The sequence below is a fragment of the Tasmannia lanceolata genome, unplaced genomic scaffold (genome assembly GCF_043159265.1).
Source record: "Tasmannia lanceolata isolate RefF3 unplaced genomic scaffold, GAP_Taslan_0.1 ptg000013l, whole genome shotgun sequence".
Lineage (NCBI taxonomy): Eukaryota > Viridiplantae > Streptophyta > Magnoliopsida > Canellales > Winteraceae > Tasmannia > Tasmannia lanceolata.
This window is the reverse complement of record NW_027518690.1, coordinates 27,504,629-27,528,047: the sequence shown is the minus strand read 5'-3', so window position 1 is coordinate 27,528,047 and position 23,419 is coordinate 27,504,629. Positions and strand designations below refer to the sequence as shown.

Genomic DNA, 23,419 nt, shown 5'->3' with positions numbered 1-23,419 from the left:
ACAATCCTCGAAATAAAGTTCAAATTTAAATCCAATAACTAAAAAGCTATGGTAACAAATAGAGACTAACTCTATTAGGGAAACTAAGATTTAGTTACTAGGTACAAGGACTCATAACAAAATAGAATAAAATCCCAACATAAATGATCACCACGAACGAACTGGGGGGCATTCAAGTCCAGAGAATCACAGGAGTCGGATGTATCATTAACGGAGGATACTTTTTACCGAGAACTACATGAAAAACTTGACTAATGTCTCAGACGTGATGAATCGGAATGTGAGATCGGGGAGAAACCAGGCGAAGAATAATCTTTGGGGGAGGAAATTGAGGCCATGGAAGATATGGGGAGAGATCTGGGACTTCTCTTTGATGAAAATATCGTGGAATCTCGCAAAATGGTTATGGATGTGGCAAAAAGGCACAAGGTAGGCTCATCATCCTCATGGGGAAAGGGGAGGGCGTTGAGGGAGTTGAAGGGGCTGCGATGAAGGTTGCAGCGGGGGCAGGGGTAAATCATGAATCTTTACAATGAAGATAGTATTTTGGAATATCAGGGGCTTGGGTTCTGAGAGTAAGAGGCTGGCAATGAAAGATTTGTGCTGTCTGAGAAGGCAGCGACTTCTCATACCTTGGTACAGGGGTGGTAGAGCGAAAAGGCATTTGTGGGTTGAAATGGTTTCATTGTTGGCCAAAAGCTTCGGTACCTGAAAAATCAAATCCGTGAATGGTCGAAGCAGGAGCACATTGCTAGAGAACAGAGGAAATATCAAATCTTATTGACTCTTGCTGAACTGGGTAGAAAGGAGGAGGAAAACAACCTGGGACCCGACGATTGTCAACTACGGCTGAATCTTTAGGTTGACTATGAGGAGATCATTCACCGGGAAGAGATTACTTGGTGCCAAAAATCTCATGAGATATGGCTTAAGGAGGGAGACAATAATACCAGATTTTTCCACTGGATGGCCAGTGCTCGGAGGCGTACCAACCACATTGGCAGTCTGATGTTGGGGGGCGAGCTTGCCGAAGATCAAACACGCATCCGGGACACGGTGGTGGTCTATTATCAGAATCTCTACATGCAATCCAGAACTTGGAGGCCAAAGATTGAGAAGTTAGAGTTCAAAACAATCTCATGTGAAAGATAAAATGGTTAGAAAGATGTTTTTCTTTGGAGGAAGTCGAGGTCGTTCTCAATAAACTTGTTCTCAATAAACTGAAGAAGGACAAAGCTACCGGACTGGATGGGCTTCCAATGACTTTTTACTACCATTACTGGGACACCATTAAAGATGATGTATTGATGTTCATGAACGAATTCCATGATCATGGTATCATCAACAAAGGTAACAACTCGACGTTCATAACTCTCATACCGAAAAAGTCGCGTGTTGTGAGGTTGAAAGACTATCGCCCTAGAAGTCTAATTCATGGGCTATACAAACTACTGGCTAAGGTGCTCGCTTGTCGATATCAGTTGTAATGGGTGATATTATTTCCAATTACCAGGGCACATTTGTTAACAATCGGTGGATATTGGACGGCTTTGCTCGCTTGCGAACGAGATTATCGACTCGACTAAAAGGAATCGGCAGCGCGGGGTTGTCATAAATGGACCTGGAAAAGGCTTATGACCATGTTGATTGGCAATTCTTGGACTTTGCCCTCATGAAGATGGGATTTGGTATAAGGTGGGGGCTCTCTAAAGCCATACTACTGATTTCTTATTTGGGTCTTCCTCTCGGTCACGGAATTCCGAAAGCCCTGGAGTGGGACTCTGTTATCGAACGAGTGGAACGGAAATTAGCTACCTGATCACGCTCATCAAAGCGGCTCTAGCGAATATGCTTGTCCATGTTCAAAATCCCGGCGAAAGTGGCCGCGCGCATCGAGAAACTTCAACAGGACTTTCTTATGGGAGGGAAGGGGCCCAAGCAAAAGAAGCAGTCATCTCCTAAAATGGAAAAAGGTATGTAAAGCACGCAGAAAGGGTGGGCTGGGAATTGGAATGATTAGGCTGTGAAACGTATCGCTACTAGGAAAGTGGCTATGGAGATTTAGGGTAGAGAAGAATGTATTATGGCACCAATTGATTCGCGAAAAATATGGCTGCGGATGGGAGAGTGGTTCTCCGGTGAGGGACAAATGGTCAGGCATCCGGAAGTCTGTAAACTGCACTCGATCATTATTCTCACCTAACTTGCGTTTTAAAGCAGGAAAGGGAAACATGATCAGATTTTGGGTGGACTTATGGCTGGGAGAACGTACATTAAATGAAGCATACCCAAGCTTATATCGGATTAAACAAAAGTTGGATGCGCGAATATCGGATTATCTCTCAAGGGGTTTGGAACATGGACATATGGTGTGGGATATCAGACTTCGCCGCAATCTCAACGATAATGAAATCAGCACCTAAGCTTTGATGCTTCAGAACCTACACGATTGCTATCTATCTCCAAATAACGAAGATGAATGGGTCTGGATGCCGAATTCCCAGGTCGAATTCTCAGTGCGGTCCTTCTTCCGTCAGCTAAGTGGCGGATATGGTTTTGTCTCTCGGTGGGCAAACGTATGGCGTAACGTTGCTCCCCCTAGGGACACGGGGTTTTCATGGACCCTAGTCCATAGATGCATCAATACGGGAGAACGACTCAAAAGACGATGTTTCCATCTAGTGAATTGGTGCGTCCAATGTAGGAATGCGAAGGAATCCCTGGATCACCTACTCGCAGTATGCCCCTTCACCTTCAGGAATCTAGATGGCTTTGTTTAAATCCTTTGGTGTACATCGCATATTGAGAATTACACTACATTGGAGAGGTGCCTTCAAAGGATGTCTTGGGGAATCCCTATGGATGGTCATTCAATATGTGATAACCTGGCACATATGGCTGGAGCGAAATGGCCGGATATTCCAAAATAAATGTAGAACACGGCAGCATGTTCTGCTGGACGTTAAATTGTCAATCATTGCATGGAATCATTCCAAAAAGGAACTCCCTTGCTCGGTGGGGGAAATGCTTCGCCATTGGAAAAAAGTTATTTCGGAGAAAAAGTCTCATCTACGGATCTCGCCCAACTGGATTCCTCCACCCGATGGCTGGTTCAAGCTTAACTTCGATGGAAGTTCTATCCGAAACCCTAGGCGGGCAGGTATTGGCGGTGTCGTCAGGAATGGTGAAGGTCATATTCATGTCGTACTCCGGATCAGTGAGGGGATGTGATGCAAATGAGGCTGTTGCAGTGGTATGAGCGTAACAATCTTGGCCATCTACCTATCGAGGGCGACTCGGCAAACACCATTGCTTGGGCTAGTGGACGCTGCTGTGGACCATGGAAGCTTGCCAAGAAGCAAGCAGCCAGCTAACTGCCCCCTTCAACCCGGCAGCCTTTATTCGTTGTGCGAACAAGGTCTTGGAACAGAAGGTACGTATGGGCACTTTGGGCAGGTCGTAAGAAGCCGTTGGTCGAAGGTTTGGACCAATCGGTTCCATCGACATCCGCTCCTTTGCCAGTCCCCGGGTCCTATCTCCTCTTCGTTTCCGAGCCACCCACTTTTCATTTGTGCATGTTGATCACTTCTTCTCTGAAGCTTAGGGTTGGACGACCTCCCGACACCTCCTTTCTATTTTTTTCCCATTGGTCCCTTTTCTCTCTAAAGCCTGAACCTTACAACATAGGGGCGGAAGAACGACCCATTAGCTACTTTACACAATGGGGGATCAGCTTGAAAAGGAAGGCGTCGACATCCTGATTACTTGCGTTACTATTCACAATGGGGGAGTGGATCACTGTGATTCATCTTCTTTTTGTATTCCGGAGAAAATGTAAGACATGTTGATTGAATTTTTCAACTGGGGACGACTTCTCCCCTGTATTTCTCACTTTTGGGAATAAAAGTTTTGTTATCATTCAAAAAAAATCCCAAAATAACAACCTCCAAAACTTGGGACTACAAGTGGAACCTCCCCTACATTTCAAAAACCCAAAAGGTTATTTACCTATAGTTGAAAAGTTGACATAGGTCAAATTTGCAAAATGACCATCTTAACACCCCCCCAAACTCTCGTGTGGATGGATTTCATGACCTTCAATGTTTGGCTAGTGGCCCATGTGGCCTCCACTTGACTACGACCAATCATGGCACTCCCAGGATTTCTTAAGGTCGTAGATGGGTCTTCCATCAGGAGAAGGGTGTCTTAGGGATGGCATTCTACTGTAACATGAAAAAGTCTGAGCTCCTTAGCTTGTTTATTCTTTGTGTTTGTGAAGACCTGACCCTACTTGGGTCTAATTTTGTGTTTGATTTCGATGAGCTGACCATAAACCTCTCGATCTACAGTCTTGATCATTGATCTTGTGACCTTGGGTCACTCGGTTTTAATAATTAGCATTTATTGAGGATCAATCTCTCTTGATCGACGAGCCCTCAAGTCTGACCATAATTAGGAGCCTTTTTGGACCATCAGATCAAGTGTTAGATCTCTTGAATCATTGATTTATCCTGTGTACATATCTAATCTTATTCTTTGAATAAAATTAACTCTTGATCCTTTAAGATCAAGGAGTAAAGAGATCAAGGGCTCTCTTTGTTCCCCTCTTTTTCTGAAAAAATCACAAGTATGCAATTTGCATTTAAAGTTTCCCTTGGAATTAATTTTCCACTACAAAATTTAATGCGCCCCTTTCGTCTGGACGAATTTCCCTTGGAGGGAAAAGTGAGTCACAATATTTGACTTCTTTTCTCTCCTGTATTTGATTTAGATATGATTTGATTCTTTTCGAGATTTGTTGGATACTCAATATTCCCTCTATCCAATCTTGTAATATCTAAAAAGAAAGAAAGAATATTAATATCTTGAGAGAGATCTTGTGAATCAAAAAAAGGGGAAACTTGTACACAAAGTCACTTTTCTCCGCCTTTTTGTGTTGGACGAATTTTCAATAACGAAAAGTAGTGACACTGGTCCCTAAATTAGTTAATGGGCAAATGAAAAAGAATTCTTTCTCTTTTCTTATAATATCTTAACATTTTTAGTGTTTAATTAACCAACCACAATTTGACAACAAAAGAAGAGAAACCAATTTAAGAAAGTGGAAGGGAGGAGAGAGACATTTTACAAAACAAAAGTTATATATATTTTTGCACTAACAATAACGTGTGCACGCTGCCCATTAACCCAAAAAATCTTTGAGGAACAGAAGAGGAGGAAAAGTGGAGGCTTGGGCATGAGGCTTGACTTTGTGTGGCTTGAACTTCTTCAACATGCAACTCATCAAGTACCCTTGATCTTGTATGATTTCTTCCCAACAGTACTTTAGGTTTATACACCCAAAGTTTTCATGTATGCTCTTCTACCAACTGTACTATATATATTAGCTTATATGCCAAAGTTTTGGTGTATATGCATATAGGTTATACAACAAAGATTTTGTGTCTTTTCCAACAACACCACGTATATGGGTTTATACACTAAAGTTTAGTGTATGTCTTTTCCAACAGCACTATGCACATAGGTTTAATACACCAGAGTTTTATTTAATGTCTTTTCTAACAAGACTATGCACATAGGTTTATACACTAAAGATTTTGTGCATGTCATTTCCAACAAACACTTCGTATATGGGGTTATACACCAAAGTCTTCGTGCATGTCTTTTCAACAGCACAATGTATATAGGTTCATACACCAAAGTTTTCATGTGTGTCTTTTTCAACAGGACTCTTTATATAGATTTATACACCAAAGATTCCGTGCATGTCTTTTTCAACAGCACTATGTATATATAAGACTATACACCAATGAATTCCTGCATGTTCTTTTCCAACAAAGCTGTCTATATACATAAGCTTACATGCTAAGATTTTCAAGTATGTTTCCATTTTCATCAGTACCATGTATTCAACAGGTTTTTGTCCATATTTCCATTTCCTCAATACTATGTAAGTAGATGTGCAAATCGATTTTTTTGTATATTGCCCATTTCAACAGTAGCATACAGATAGGTATTCAAATAGATTTGTGTGTATAACCCCATTTCAGCAATACTATGTAAATAGGTGTACAAATTGATTTTTATGTATAATTTCTATTTCTACTTATGGTTCATTTTGTTACTAAAAACGGAGACTGCCAAAGGGAGTGGCGATGCCATACGCAAAAAGGAAGAGACTCATAAAATGGCAGAGGCAAATAGAGCTTTTGCACATTTTCATTAATCCTTCATAATCGGGTGTTAATTTGGCAGAAATGTAAGATTAAGTAAGTGTCACGAGCCCTGAAAGAGGAAAAGGAAGCGTGACATTGGAAATAATATTCTATTTTGGCTTCTTTATTGCTTATGCTGTTAAATCACCGATTATACCCCTACATACATGGTTGCCAGATACCCATGGAGAAGCACATTACAATACTCTTCATTCTCAAGCCAAGCCCCAGTAATTTCGGGTTGACCTAACGTTGATATGTATGAGAGCAGAACGACCAACTATATTGTTTTAGAAGTAGCGCTTTACTAGCCTCTCTTAACATGCCTTATTTGGCTTACACTTACAAAGGGTTCTAGGCGATGCTTAAGTAAGATAGGTTGTCGCTCCTGAAATAGGCTCGTTAAAGAATTGACTAACGGATCACTTAAGTCAGATAGGTGGAAGATCCAGGATCTATTGCAAGAAAGGGATAATGTGAAATTCTGAGTTGTCAATTATATCCTTTATAGAAATGGCAAACCATTTCGAAGAAACATGCCACTAAAAGACTCTACTGAGACAAAGACGGACTGTTAAGAACGTAGAGGAGGTAGGATGGGCAATTTGTTAGATCTAGTTTGGACTGAATCATGTTATGTACTAGGGGATATAGCTATTTGTGATTATCTAGGAGAAGTGTCTATTATGGATACGGGTAAAAATCCGGATAGAAAATATTTTAAGTGGACAATTCTCAATTTTTGTCTTCCATATAGAAATCCAAAGGTTCAAATTCCAACAAGTTTCAAATAAAAAAAAACAAAGTAAAATTTGCCGGAATTGGTAAAACTATTTCGATCAAAAGTCGGTAAATGCCCTCGAACAATTGGAAAATATTCAAGTACCTAAAAGAGCCAGTTATAATAGTATTGAAGAAATAGAAATTATACATAAAAATCAATTTGCACACCTATTTACATAGTATTGCTGAAATGAGGTTATACACACAAATCTATTTGAATACCTATCTGTATGGTACTGTTGAAATGGACAATATACAAAAAAATCGATTTGCACATCTATTTACTTAGTATTGAGGAAATGGAAATATGGACGAAAACCTGATGAATACATGGTACTGATGAAAATGGAAATATACATGAAAATTTTGGCATAGATGCTTATGTATATAGACAGTTTTGTTGGAAAAGAACATGCAGGAATTCATTGGTGTATAGACTTATATATACAGTGCTGTTGAAAAAGACATGCACGGAATCTTTGGTGTATAAATCTATATAAAGAGTCCTGTTGAAAAAGACATACATGAAAACTTTGGTGTATGAACCTATATACATTGTGCTGTTGAAAAGACATGCACGAAGACTTTGGTGTATAACCCCATATACGTAGTGTTTGTTGGAAATGACATGCACAAAATCTTTAGTGTATAAACCTATGTGCAGTCTTGTTAGAAAAGACATTAAATAAAACTCTGGTAAATTAAACCTATGTGCATAGTGCTGTTGGAAAAGACATACACTAAACTTTAGTGTATAAACCCATATACGTAGTGCTGTTGGAAAAGCCGCACACAAAATCTTTGGTGTGTAACCTATATGCAGTGCTGTTGAAAATACATACACTAAAACTATGGCATATAAGCTAATATATAGTGCAGTTGGTAGAAGAACATACACGAAAATTTTGGGTGTATAAACCTAAAGTACTGTTGAGAAGAAATCATACAAGATCAAGGGTACTTACTTGATGAGTTGAATGTTTAAGAAGTTCAAGCCACACAAGGCAGCCTCATGCCCAAACCTCCACTTTTCTTCCTCTTTTTTTTTTTTTTTTGAAAGATAACTTTGTTGAAATTAGGAGTAAGAAACAGACAGTTATAGAGTGGGGACAAGATGTTCCCGAAAAAGACAAGAAATAGCATAAACACATCCCCTATAGAGGGTCAGATGCCAATTTCATATTGATAGACAAATCGAATGGCAGGTAGATGGGCCCCTTCTTTTGCCAACACATCTGCTTCAGAGATAGCAGTTCTCCGACGATATGCAAGGAGGGTTGAAGTTCCCTAACGAGATCACGAATTTCATCAAGAATTGCATGAATTCGCCATGGTCCCCCTCCTTCATTCCTAGCCCAGCCAACGACATTGGATGAATCACCCTCTACAAGTACAGGACCAATTCTGTTGTTTGCAGACCATTTTAGTCCCGTCAAGAGGGCTTTCGCCTCAGCCACGTTTGCGTCACACCAACCGGCAGGTCCAGAATAGGTCATGATAGTAAGTCCCTCGCAGTTCCGAATAATCCCTCCAATTCCAGCTAAACCCGGGTTCCCAAGGGCGTTGCCGTCAAAGTTCAACTTCAACCACCCCTCCGGTGGTGGATTCCATCTCGGAGTGATAGAAATGGACTTCCTCTTCTCACTCGAAACGATACCCCATTGACGCAAAATAGATCTGACAGAGTAAGGTATGCCACCGTTCCTTCTAGCCCATGCAATAATAGCTAATTAGACATCCAATAAAATATAGCGCCAGGATTTTTCCTTGCCTCGGAAAATTCTGGAGTTTCCTTCCGACCAAATATGCCACAAAATCGCATAAGGTACCGCCAGCCACATATTCTTTCCAAGACAACCATTGAATGTGCCAATCCAATTACAGATCAACGGGTGGATATGGTTGTGCATCACCCAACTGACTCCAAATAACCTGAAAACTCCAATAAAATGTCCTATTGACGAAAGGACATTGAATGAATAAATGGTCAATGCTCTCTTCATCAGAGAGGCACATAACGCATCTGTTTGCAAGGTGGAAGCCACGACGCTTCAATCTGTCAATAGTGTTGATGCAGCTATGGGCAACCGTTCACATAAATGCCACAATCCGCGGGGGTGTATAATTACACCAAATGCGGGCACAATCCGAATCAGGATCCGAACCTTCATTTAGATGTCCGAAGAAAGAGCGAACAGAAAATAACCCACTAGGCTCAAGGCACAATATCCATTCATCTTCAGCAAGCAGGGATATGTAATGGTTCTCAAGCAGTTCCATAAGAGACGTGAAGCAGGCAATCTCCAAAGCCTTTAAATTACGTCTGAGTCGAATATCCCAAAAGACCGTAGAAGAGCTATCCGTCCGCTTCAGATAATCGGCAATTGTGGCCTGCTTGTTAGAGGCCACTCTGAATATTTCTGGAAACATGGTTTGAAGCTTTTGATTCCCAATCCAGAGGTCCGACCAAAAACGGATAGAATCACCCTTGCCAGCTTTGAATCTAAGATGGGTAAAAGTGACTCTTGAGCTGAACATATAGATCTCCAGGCCCCGGATCCCTTCCCTGCCACAGGACTCCCACATATCCATCCCCCCCCAATCACAACCGTGTTTCGTGCGGATTATGTTGTGCCACAACGCCCCTTTTTCAGTCCCGAAGCGCCATAGCCATTTTCCGAGCAAAGCCCGATTCCGCAGACGGATTTTTCCAATCCCCAATTCAGCTTTCTTTCGTGCTTTACAGACCGCATTCCAATTTAGTAAATGTTTTGATTTTTTACTTACTTCTATACTATCCCAGAGAAAGTCACGCTGGAGCCTTTCAATTTTGGATGCAACCGAAGCAGGAATCCGAAATAGAGACATATAATACACGGGCATATTAGCGAGGGCCGCTTTGATTAGCGTAATTCGACCACCAAAAGAAAAATACCTTTTCTTCCAGGATGCCAATTTCCTCTCAATTCGTTCGATGACAGGATCCCACAGAGACGCCTTCAGAATCCCGAACCCGAGTGGAGCCCCAAATATTTTACAGGTAGTGTGGCTTTTATGCAACCAAGTGCATAATAATGTTCAAATACCTGATCTTCTTCCATGTTTATCCCAGCCACCACACTTTTTGAGAAGTTAATTCTTAGTCCGGAAATAATTTCAAACCACCTAAAAAGCCTTTTGATATTTCACATACAATTGACCCCCTCTTCCACTAATAGCAAGGTATCATCCCCGAATTGAAGGTGGGATACAGCTTCCGAGCGACAGTTTATGCGGAGGCCAGATAAGTACGCTTTATCTTCAGCTCTCCTCGTAATCAAGCTAAGAACTTCTGCCACAATGATGAATAAATATGGGGATAGACGATCCCCCTGTCTAATTCCCTTAGAGCTCTTAAATTAATCAGCCGGAGACCCATTGATCAAAATAGAGAAAGCAGAAGACGTTAAACAAGCCCTAATCCATCCTCTCCATTTTTCACCGAATCCCATCTTCGATATCGTGGAGTCAAGGAAGTTCCAATCAACGTGGTCATAAGCTTTTTCAAGGTCCACCCTGACAATAATCCCCCTGCCCCCCTCTTTTTTTACCGAGTCAAGCACCTCATTGGCAATTAGGATACTATCAAGGATTTGACGGTTATTTACAAAGGCAGCCTGATTCTTGGATATGATATCCCCCATAACAGTAGAGAGGCGCCTGGCAAGGACCTTAGCAAGTATTTTGTACATACCAGTCACCAAACTGATAGGGCGATAATCTTTCAGCTCCACAGCTCCGGCCTTTTTTGGAATAAGACTAATGAATGTTGAGTTGCATGCGTCATTGAGTATGCCCCGTTCATGGAATTCCACCATAAATGCCAATACATCATTTTTTATCACCTCCCAATATTTATGATAGAACCCCATTGGAAAGCCATATGGGCCCGGTGATTTTCCTTTTTGCATAGATCCCATAGCCACTTCGATTTCTTCCAGAGAAAATGGTCTCTCTAGCCATACCCTTTGCTCCATCGGGATCGATTTGAAATCCAATCCATCAATTTTTGGTCTCCAGCCGTACGGTTGAGTGTATAAGTTGCGATAATACTCCACCGAGACAGCTCTTATACGATCCTGATCTTCAATCAGAACACCTTCAACCACTAAGCTGTTAATGTGATTAATCCTCCTTTCATTTGCCATTCTATGAAAATATTTTGTATTTCCATCTCCATCTTTTAACCATAAGGCACGAGATTTCTTACGGCAACTGATTTCCTCTCTACGGACAAACTCTTCATACTCAACTTTGAGATCCACCCGCAATTGCTTCTGCTCGTTGTCCAACGTATTACTTTCTTCCATCAATTCCTAGTCCTGCAGCCTTAGCAGAATTTCCTCCTTTCGCTGATTGCGAAGTAAACATTCCTGTTTTGCCCATTCCCGGATCTTAGTCTTGAGACCCTTGATTTTCTGATGTAATATAAATCCCCTCCATCCTGATACTTCCATTTCCCCCCACCAGTGTTCAACCTTATCATCAAACCCCTTCAGATCGCACCAGGACATATCCATTTTGAAAGGTTTGGGACCTCCACAAAAATCCAATAGTTCCAGCAACATAGGATTGTGATCCGAGATTGGACGAGGCAAGGCGCGCTGGCAAATCCGAGGAAAATTTTCTTCCCATTCTCTGGAGATAAAAATTCTATCCAATCTATATAGAATAGGATTGTCTTGGTTGTTTGACCAAGTGAATCTACACCCCTCCAATGATAGATCAATTAATTCGCCTCGATTTATGAACTCCGCCAATCTTCTCATACTGGTAGTGATCCTCCCCATCACATTCTTCTCTCAAGGGAACCTGATTGTGTTAAAGTCGCCCCCAACAATCCACTGATCTGGGAATCGTTGCCGAATATTTGTCAGTTCAGCTCACAATGTTCTTCTTGCTCTTGCTCGAGATGGTCCATAAACCGCCGTGAGGGGAAAAAAAGAATTGGTAGTAGCATTTCTGGCCTAGGGATGGTATTCTACTGCAACCTGGAAATTATGAGTTCCATAGCTTGCTTAATCTCCTGTCTTGCAGAATCTGTTTTTTGTATTGCAGTTTGAAAGTGATATACGGATATTTGTTCGAGTTCCAAAGCTTTCTTAATCTCCTTTGTCTGGTAGAATCAGTTTTTGTATCGCAGTTTGCAAGTGATACACAGATATGGGTGCCAGACCCCGAAAGAAGTTTTCAGTGTTGAGTCTTTTTTTAAATCTGTGATGAAGACAGATCTGCCCATTGATCGATGAAGGTGTTGAACGTTTCCATTCCTCCTAGAGGCCAAGTTGTTGCCTAGTCCATGGCATGCTGCTTAGGAAGATTAATACCACCCTTGAATTTAAATTTCAGTTTCAGTTTCGATTGGCACGAAAATGGAAACATCAATCCCCTTTTTTTTAACAATCCCGGAAGACGAATCGACAGGATAGGAGATTCGATACTGATAGATTTGGGGTTGATTCAAAGCAAGTCTTGCTACGATGAGAGCGGGATTTGGAGCAGACTTTGGCAGTGCCAACCTATGATGGTGATGGGATGTTTGAGGACTTTCTTCCAGAGGAAGCTAAGCGGTCGCTCGAGGGTTGAAGTGGTGCCACTCGGAGTTGGATCTTCTGTGGGAAAGGCCATGCGGCTCCGTCGTGGTGAAGGAGCACGTGTAACCATCGAAAAAGGTTTTGCCTTTTTTACCCCCATCATATAAGCCACTACTTCCTCGCGTCAGAACGAGTCGGGGAAGTAGATTGTCTTTTTGAATTCTCGTGGCGCCTCATTTGGGAGAGCGTGTTCTTAGGAACTTTAAATGGAATCCACTAAGACCGAGGAGGTGTGACCGCGGCAGGGTTTATATTTTGTACCTGGGGAATACGGAACGTTGGAATAGTTAATGCAAGAGAAACCGGAGAGTCAACGTGGCAGAACCGGGATCGTGAATACGAAGAGGCTCGATTCCCACTTGTGAGTGTGAGGGGGGAGGGGTGCTACGAACCGCAACGGGGCAATCGATACAAGGAGAGGCCAAGTGTTTAGTCATCATCTCTGTTTTGGTCATGCAACCTTTGCTTTATTCTCACTGCGGAGGATTCTGACTTCTTACATCATGGTGGCAATCGCACATAAGAAGACGATTGCGAGATAGGCCAGGCCTTAGAAGATCGTTGCGGTTTCTGAACTATCAGAATTTGTCTCGAGTCTTGACTGTGCAGAAGAGAGCCATCACGAGTTTCAACCGTGAGGTCCCCACACAACCTCGCTCCATGGCCCCTCTCCTGCGATGGCCCACCTCTGAGGATAGAATATCTAATGCTAGCTTTGGCAGTTTAGGGGCCCGGAGTGGGAGGCGCCGAACCTTCTGGTGGATCTCGGTCAAGCAGACTTTCAGCTTCTGTCTTTCCTTCTCTTCTTGCGCTACCGCCGATTCCGATTGGAGGCCTCGTGGGGGGCCGCCTGGCTAAGTGCAGCGGTGGCGAGGCGGAGGGACGAATAGAAGGGTAGCTTGTGGCGGCAATGGTCCTCTCATCTCCTCCGGCGTCTCCCCACCCCATATGGATGAGAACCCTAAGGGTGGGCGTCGGGTTCTCAAAGGCAGAGGTGAACGTAAAGGTAACGCAGCGAACCAGGTGAGAGGGGTAAGACCCTTAAATTCTGTTTGGTGAGGAGGGGGCGAGGGTCCGGATGAAGGTGCGCGGAGAACCGGTAGTCAGCCGAGTCCTGTCAGTTGTTTAGCACACGTTTCACTGTTTCGTTTCTCTGTTTCAGTGTAATACTAAGACCTCGAGTCTTGACCATGGATGTAATTGGTATTTCTTTGTAAGACTGGCCGAGAGCCTTTTTTTTTTTTTAATGGGTGGCCGAGAGCCTTGTTTTGAATAAAATATCTTTTTCCTTTTCTTGAATTCGCATGCTACCTGTCTTTTTCCCTTCTGTGATAAATGGTGGGGTTAAGATTTCTCCTTTTGGTGTCTTCTTTTTGCTTTTGCTTGTTTTATGTTCTTCATTGAATATTTGTGTTCCGGAGGGGCTAAGCAATAGGAGCAGGCAATGCTGATTTCACCCAGAAGCCCAGCTTACTATATTGGCCGAGAAGTAGTTCTGCCGTACATAACCATTCGGGGTGACAAAGTGATAGAGACCAGCGGGAGATTCATGCAAGTCAACAGAGTCGGCCTACTCAGGGCGTAGAGTACAAAGGCTGTCGCGGAATAGGATAGGGTTGGAGCGTATAGCTTGTCGTCGCTGGTGGGCTGCCGCTAAGAAGTGTTGGCCTTGTATAGTCCATGGAGTGGCTTTATTGGGCGATCTGCCCTTGGAGATGTAAGTGCAGCAGTTTTATATTCGATGAGCCGACCAGAATGGCAAGGCCGTGTGATGCCAGGAACATCTTCTGCTAAGTGCAGGCGGTTTACTAAGGTGTTTTCTGGGGGAGCCTTTTCCTCATCCGAGGCAGGGCACCAATGATCTTAAGCTGATAGAAATCCAAAGATGCATTCGACTAGCCTGCGAGATATTCGTCTAGCCTGCGAAGCGGAATCATATGGCAGGGCCCGCGAGGCTTGGTGCTCTCGTCTAGGTCGATAGAAATCCAAGGACGCAATCGATAAGCCCGCGAGATATTTTGTTCAAAGACGCATTCGCGACATATTTTGATCGTCTAGGCTACGAAGCAGAATCATATGGAGGCGCCCATGAGGCTAGGGCTCTCGTCTATGCTACTAGAAATCCAAGGACACATTCGACTAGCCCGCGAGATATTTTGCTTGCCTAGTGTTAACTTACCAACTTCTCCAAAAGCTTAAGTTGTTGGAGAAAGGCGTTATTTATCTTTTATACTTTAACACTCCCCCGCACGTGTGGCCCACTTGGCAAACATGTGCCACATGTGGTCCCACTTTGGGCTGACCATCGCATGTGAATTTTTGCTATCCGGGAGGTTTGAACTCGAGACCTTTGCCTCTGATACCATGTTAACTTACCAACTTCTCCAAAAGCTTAAGCTGTCGGAGAAAGGTGTTATTTATCTTTTATACTTTAACACCTAAGCAGGGAAGCACAATCATATGGCGGAGCCCACGGCTAGGTGCTCTCGTCTAAGCTGATAGAAATCCAAGGCCGCATTCGACTAGACCGCGACATATTTCGCTCGTCTAGGCTGCGAAGCAGAATCATACAATGGAGCCCGCGACTCTAGACGCTCTCGTCTAGGCTGATAGATCCAAGGATGCATTTCGACTATCCCACAAGATATTTCGCTCGTCTAGACCGCGAAGCGAAATCTTACGGCGGAGCCAGAGAGGCTAGGCGCTCTCGTCTAGGCTGATAGAAATCCAAGGACGCATTCGACAAGCCCGCAAGATATTTCTTCCCTCAAAGATTTATATCTAGACATAATACAGGCTGGCTACACTGTGCTTGAAGCTCTACAATGGTTAGAGATTGAGAGAGACTGTTGTAGGAAAAACTTGGTGCTATTAGGAAACGGTCAAAGCTTAAACTCATCACCTCATTCTTCGCCGAGGAGCCCCCAGGAGTATGATACAATCTCAGGAGATAGAGGAGAGAGAACATCAGAAGCCACAGGAAGTCTCTCTAGCCGCAGAAGACATTCAGGAAGATGGGAGGAGGATCTGGGGCTACCATCGACCTCGAAACAATCCGAGGATTGAAAGTGCGCAACCTGCGGATACTACAACTTTGGCACTCGAAATAAATGCAGAAAGTGTGCGCGTGCTAGAGATGGAGTGCTAGTAGGAGAAGATGGGGGTTACATAATGCGAGAAAAGAGAGAGATGTTGTGCTCCCCCGACTTGGGAGCTAATGCAAGATACCTGAAATCTCTATAGCAAGAAAAGAGGTGGAAGAGCGCAAATGGAACAGAAAAAATGCTTGGTGGCATGCATGAAAAATCCTTCATGGGACCTAGAGGAGGTACGACAGTGGGCTATTAAAGCTTGGAATATACCATTATTACCAAAGCCCCTCGTAATTAATAGATCGGAAATTCTATTCAGGTTTGACTCAGAGCAGCAAGCCCTATGGATCCTTAGAAAAAGGGGAGATGATCTAGGACACTTCATGGCCTCCCTGCATTCCTGGAACCCGGTCATACATTCCGAGGCAAAAACGATGTGTTTAAGATTTTATGATATTCCTCTCCATGCATGGTCATTATCGACAGTAGAAGCCTTGGGAAAGCTTTTTGGACAAGTGCTTCAAGTCCAACTATCAGGGAATCATGACTACCGTGTGGCCTTTGCCTCAGTAAAGGTCTTAACTCAATATTGGAAGTCGGTGACACCATTTATTAATTTAAAAGTTGATAACAAAGTTTATTTAGTTCAAGTTAGATGTATCCCTGAAGCTGAAAATGAGGAAGTTTCGTCCCAATTGGCTAGCCAGAATGGAAAAAACATAATGGATTTTTTCCCTCCAGTGCCGGAAGAGAGAATGGTGGAGGGCAAAAAAGGTAGAATCTGGATATCACAGGAGGGTCAGAAAGAGCCGTTGAACTCCAATTTTGAATGTTCCTCTAGTCAGATGGTAGCTGAGACTTCCCTAGCCGGTTCTCTAAGACCAAGGACTACTAACTTTGAGGCTTTCAAGCAAGACACAATTAATGCCCCCACAAACCGAGGGGGGCTAAACCGGGAAAACAATCTTCGCTTTGACAAGACGGCAGGAAACTCATATAACAATTTAAAAGAGGATTACTATTCGAAAAGACCTGCGCCAAAATCAAAACATCGGGGTAAAAAGGACATTAGACGGGGTATAGCCTCGAAAAATTCAAATTTTGGGTACAGAAAGAATTTTCGGAAACAGAACAAGAAAGCAACTGAAAAGCGACACTTGGCTTGTAAAGGTGTAAATTTAGATTGGAATTTCACAAGCCTTCGTGCTGGAAAAGGCTCTCTCCAAGAGTCATCACTACAATTCCTCTCTCCAAGAGGCCAGAAAAGGCAATTCTGTAACCTTTAAGAAACGAGAAGGCCATCGTTAAACAGAAGTGAGCAAAGAAAGAAGTAGTTTGTTTCAAATATCCTACAATGCTAGAAAATTATGTGAAACCTGGAGACTCGTCATCCTGCAAAGATGAGGAAAGAGTGGATGATGGAGGTAAGGGGAAGGCTGTCAGGAAAGATGATTCAAGACCCAAAAAAGGACGGGAGGAGAAGAAGAGATCATGTGAGGGTTCTCCAACAAAAAGAGAGATTGCAATGGAATACATGAAAGTTCAATGGAAAAAATTCCGAAAGGAAGCAATGGAGAATGAAGAATAGTTTCTCTAATTGACCGGAAATGGTATGTCAAAGAAGTTTGCATACCACAATACAAGTTGCCATACTTCCAACAATGTCTAGAAGAGGAGCAGAAGAAAAGGAAGGCTCGTTTGGGGCCTCTTCGGTGGAAAAAAACGAGACGGAGAAGTATACAGTTTTCCCTGATGAGGAGTCTAAAATGTCAAGAGACTCGTTGGAAGCGGAACTCAGTGGGAAAATTAAATCCTGTTAATAAGGTTGAACAAGTTTCAACAGAATAAGAGAAGGATGTTTTAGAGGGCGAATGGAAGGTGGTGTCGAAAACAGAAGAAGAGGAGTCAGGAGAGGAAGAGAAGGAAGTGACAGAGGAAGAAGAGAAGGACTACTCTAGTGAATTGGATGAAATGACGAAAATGGGGGACCATCTGGGAATAGGGTACACGAAGAATGTTGAAGGGACAAAAAAAATGTTCATTGAGATTGAGAAGCGGGATGAGGGAGGAAAAAAAGAAAAAACCCCAGGCAAAGGCAGTAGAGAGCTTAAAGCTCTCAAGAAGTAAAGGGGTTAGCTCTCATGGAGTTTCTGGGTGGTTTTTTGGGGACAATTTTTATTATGTTTTTCGGTTAGATTTGTATAGTTTTTTGGGGATAGGACTGATCATAGTCTTTTTGTAATTCCTTGACACAGGAGTTGTCAATGGAAGGTGTTGAGAAGTAGTCGATGGAAGGTGTCGAGGGTTTCTGTTTTAACCCTGTAGTAGGTTTTCTTCAAAATCTTCGAGGAAGATTGCACAAAGTGGAGGGAGATTATTAATCTTCGGAGGAGTTGTTTTCAAGCTCTTTGAGACTTTGGTTGGAAAGTTTGTCTTCAAGATCTTCGAGGAAGATCGCACAAGTTGTTTGGAAGTTCTATTGAAGGTGTTCTATTCAAGATCCTCGAGGAGGATAGCAAAGTTTGTTGGAATTTTTATGGGTGCTATTCAAGATCTTCGAAGAAGATCGTAAGAGTTCGGTTGGAAGTTGATCTATTAAAGGGAAATGGTTCTTTTTGGATAGTTTTTAATTATCTTTTGGGCTTTGTAGCTCTCTCCTTAGCCATCATACGATGTAATCACGGACGACTCCTGGTCCCTTTTCATGTTTATCTTGTATGATTCATCAATATTTATATATATACTTGTCAATCTTCAAAATAAAATATAAAAGACAAGGTGAGTTTGTCTCATTATCAAAGCATGGGAGTGGGAATATCAGTAGGCTTCATTATATTATACTTTCTTTATGAAATTAATGAATAGAGTGGCTCATACAAACAAAGTGGGCCCCTTATGTTTTGTGAGCGCTAGCTCATATAAGCTATATGAGGTCGCCCTCACAAACATTTTCCCCTACACACACTAGAAAATAGGAAAGACATGAATGATAAAGTGAAATATACCTTCCCAAAACCAGCCTGATCAAGGACCGCACGCACATTTTCCGACATGAAATCTACACCAAGAACTGTTATATATTGACATCCAGCTTCAGCCATCTTGACAGCCCCATCTGCCATGACCAAGGAATCAGATATATTGATGTGAGGCCACTGTTTCTGTGCAGCAGTTAAGACACCTTGGACCTCTGGGTCCATATAAAAGTGTGCAACAACGCCAATCTTCTTCTCCTTTAGCACACGGACAAGTTCTTTAACCTTTAACTCATCTGGGGACAAAAACTGGGCCTGAAATTATACTATAATGGAACTTAGAACTCTGGTACAGCCCAAAAACTATAATGGAAAAGTAGAAGAAACAATTTCCTTTTTTGCATTCAGGTGAGAAGGAAATATAGCAAATGTTTCTGTTTATTCATGCCACTCATTTTAAACAGAAATCAACCTTTCCTTTTTTCTTTTTCTTTTTTTGAGTAATACAAAAACTAAATAGCCGCCAACTTTTTCTAACAAATCAGGACTTAAGGGACTAGGTTCACAGAGCAGCATGGTGAATGAAAGTGGCAGAACATAATTTTATAGGGAAACATCAAAGAGGACCATTCCATTACCAACGCTTCTCTGGAAAATCTGAATTAATAAAAAAATGATTGTATATAATGAGAAATTGCATATAGTTTTCTTCATGAATGCAACTATATGCTTCCATTCAGATATTCCCGACAAAGTACTGTATGCCCACAGTAGGACTTGCGATCAGCAGATTTTGACACATTTCTTTAGATAGAATATCACATTTCCACTGCATAGTAAAACATTCTTCCTCAATTTGGCAAGGGCCCACTGATCAAACTTCTTCCGAACAAGTTTCTGCAGTTACTATCTACTTAAACAGTTGTCATTTTTTAAAGAATGCTGCAAGTAAATAGATGTATATTCAAAACCTAAGAAACATATATTCTGCCTTGGTAAGAAGCCTGCTCTCGGTTAATGAATATTTGCACTGGAAGCGAACGATTTGCAAATTGGTCTAGAGACCAAAGACTGAACCAGGCTTGACAGATCCACAAATCAGTCTTGATTTACACTTCCCAAGTGTTCTTTCATGCACTATTTTTGAGAAGCTCTGAAAGGCGCGTGCGCACACACACAGGCACGCACGCGCACAAACACACACACACACACACACACACACACACACACACACACATATATATATATATATATATATATATATATATATATATATATATATATATATAGAGAGAGAGAGAGAGAGAGAAATAGATAGATAGATTTGTGCCTCAAGTTTCTAGAACAGTCTCTCACATATTCCTGGATCTTCATTATCTTATCCCATAACACTATATACAGCTAATGCTCTATGATTCTAGAACATGAACCCTGACAACAAGGGTTGCCACATACCAAAAGATGCAGGCAAGGGCACAAACACATTAATGGAACTACAGATCGGCGGAGAACAAATCAATTTTCTTAAGAACAGAGCAGGTGGGAATGAATTGTCAAACAAATTTTGTCGTGTTTTTTCTCCAAAGATTGAACTCTGTTTGAACTTATCCATTCTTTAAATTTCAAATAACAAAATGAGAAATTTTCTTTATCTGTCATCAATTTCACCCATATCTTCAGATTTTTTTTTTGGAAAGTGTACATATTTTCAATCATTCAATCCCATTAATTAACATTCCATATAAATGACCACTCCAATACACATAGCATCCACACAAGAGATTCAGAAAACAAAAAAACTCCCATGTATCATATTTCCTAGAAGTAAATAAATACATAAATTCAAACCTAAACATTCAGAGGGAGACTGAAAGAGAAACGGTGTGGTTGCTAACCTGAGCTTCTGCATAGCTCCCCTTAGCTTCAATGCCATTCTCACTAACAACCAACGAAGGGAAAGGCTCGATGGGCTGCTTCCCCTCTCGCTCTGCAACAAGCGCTTTCGTCCTCTTCTTCATACTGATCAACACATTGTGCCATGTATTGACCCTCGAATTCGCACTTGGCATTCCCACATTCAACGCCCCCAAATCCTCCGTTTTCAGTTCTAACACCTCCTCCGGCAACGCCCCATCAAGGATCGAAACCAAACATGAGCAGAATCCCTTAGTAATCTCTGAATCACTATCAACTGAGAATCGCATCCGGCCATCTTTGTCCATGGCTGCTGCGAGCCAGACCTGTGCAGTGCACCCCATGACTCGGTTCGCCGTGACTCGGTCCAAGTCGGCGAATTGGGGGAGGAGTGTGGCATAATCGAGGAGGCGTTTTACACGGTCGATTGGCTCTGACAGAGATTGGAATTCGGAGACAAGGCGTTCGAGTTTACAGAGAGGGAGATCGGAGGTTCCTAACGGAGATTCAGTCACGGCGGAGGCGGAGGAGGGAGAGAGACGAGGAGCAGAGCTAAGGTTAGGGTTAGGGTTAGGGTTAGGGCTAATGCTGATTTTGGGGTTAGTGCTATGGGCGCATTTCACCCACTTGACAAAGGACCTGTTTGGATTTGGGTTAGGGTTTCCCAACAGAGATGAGGAGGGAGAGAGACGAGAAGCAGAGCTAGGGTTTATGATGGTTCTGATTTTGGGGTTAATGGTATGGGCGCATTTCACCCACTTGACAAAGGAGCTTTGGAGATTAGGGTTAGGGTTTCTGTATGTCGGAAAGCAAGAAGAAGAAGTTGCTACAGTTGCAGAATCCATTTTTTTTTCTTCTAAAATAACTGTTTTTGCCTTTTTTTCTGTTTTCTGTTTTAGGGTTTTGTTCTTATCAAATGAAAGAATAGGCAGAAATGTTCTTTATACTGACCCGTTAAACGCACCACAAATTGCGCACTGATGTCCGGACTCCGGACAGAAAGGCAGTGTATTAATAGAAAAATGAGAGAGAGAAGGCGGCTTTGAGAGAATGAAAGTTGATTGGTCGGGGTGTTTTGCGTAATGGAAAATGACAGAAATCATCACAGTTAAAGACAAATATAGATTAAGATAAGAAGGTTCATGGATCTTCCCTCTACCTCAACTCAGTTATTACAGACAGATAGATGAAGAAAAGAAGGTTCATGCTTCTTCTCCTTCTAGCCTTTCTTGACCAAATTTTGGGCAAGAGTTATTTTATTGCCCCAAATCGGGGTATATTTATTTTTAAAAGATAGTAGGGCCACCTTATTCCATGATTCAAGCCGTTTATTTGTTGGGTGTTAGGTAAATAGGTTTGCCTTAAAATCGTATCTATATAATGATCACAACCCTTAGACTTTATGCGTTTCTATGTGATGGTCTCGCTGCTAATCGGAGGGTAGGATCATGTTGTAGAGGTATTTTTGGGGCACAACCTATTTACACTGAGGTCCAATAAATTACTTGAGGCTTAAGAAATGAGCTTGATCATCCAAGAAAGTGATTTTCTTGGCATTATTTATTGGAGGCCCAACAAATGAATGATTTGGTACTTCGAATAGAGCCCTACTATATATTTTTTATTGGGATTTGCGAGTCAATTTAACAGAAAGGCGGAACAGCTAACTTTTGCCTAGTTAACTCCCACCTCCTAGCTGATTTTGTCTTATTTTATATCACTCATATGAGGTGGTTGTTCTCTCCTGCAATAGTGAGCTGCGAAATGGCGTTATGCAAATTTGCCTGGCAAACTCCTTTTTTTATAATATGCACACGTAAGTGCGGACATCATGTGGAGAGAGAGAGAGAGAGTGGCGGCCTTCTTTGCTCACATTCTTGGCAAAGTATAAGTGGTAGCCATTCAGGTAGTCAATTTTAGTGGTCAATTTCTTGATCCATCTAAGGAAATATACGTGTAATGAAGAGTGTTAACCTGTAGATCATCATCGGACAATTCATAGTTCTGATCCCACATAGAATGGACATCTCCTCCATCTAATAAAGATCTGCGAAAAATCAACAGTTCTTGTTCAGATTGTGAGCCTTGATGGATTAAGGGATCAAGATCATTCATTTTGAGGTGGGGTTGATGAAACTTTGTTGAATTTGTATTCACCCGTTGAACCAGCGTCAATGGATCTGATCACGTCCTAAGTTGTGCTCGGGAGGCCCAAAGATCTTATTTTCTTAAATGATATAACATTGAAGCACACCCCTAGATCTACTAAGCACATGTCATGTTTCAAGTAGGGGGTTTCGAAACCCAAACCAACTTTGGTCCAACTAGGTTTGTGTTATACAATGAATTTTTTCTTACCCATGTAAGTTTAACATTTTTTACAAACTTATATCTACACTTGAATTTATAGTGTCCAAATCTACCACAATAGTTACTTGAAGAACATGTAGAAGGACTACTAGATTTATGACAACATTTATGATTTACCTGTAAATTTTTATTTTCCAAAACCAATTTTTTATTTTTAGACTTTATGTAATTCATTTCTTCTTTCAAAATTTTATTATCATGGTTTGAATCAATTCTTAGTTTTTCATTCTCTTCTTCCAAGGATTTACATTTTTCAATTACGACCAAGTTGCCTTTTCTAAAATTTTCATTTTTCTTAATCAAACTCTTTTCTTTAATCAATAAATCATTAAACTCTTTTTGCAACTTTTCAACCTCTTTGGAAGTAGAAGCAAATGACTTACTAAGAGTTAGATTTTTTAACATTTGTTTGTGGGATTCTTGATATAAATATTGAA

The 23,419-nt window shown here is 41.8% G+C and overlaps 1 protein-coding gene across 2 annotated transcripts in view; it reads right to left on the bottom strand.

The window, feature by feature from the left end:
• Nucleotides 1-21,864, bottom strand: part of QS (quinolinate synthase) — a 28,355-nt gene extending 6,491 nt beyond the window's left edge. Inside the window, exons 1-2 of one of the 2 annotated variants that reach the window (XM_077394428.1) lie at nt 20,594-21,864; nt 18,729-19,013 (exon numbers count right to left, since the gene is read on the bottom strand). In XM_077394428.1, the coding sequence (XP_077250543.1) occupies nt 18,729-19,013; nt 20,594-21,457 (1,149 nt within the window). In that variant the 5' untranslated portion in view covers nt 21,458-21,864. The remainder of the gene's footprint in view (nt 1-18,728; nt 19,014-20,593) is intronic. The other variant, XM_077394429.1, reaches the window with a different exon arrangement.
• Nucleotides 21,865-23,419: the final 1,555 nt, after the last annotated feature.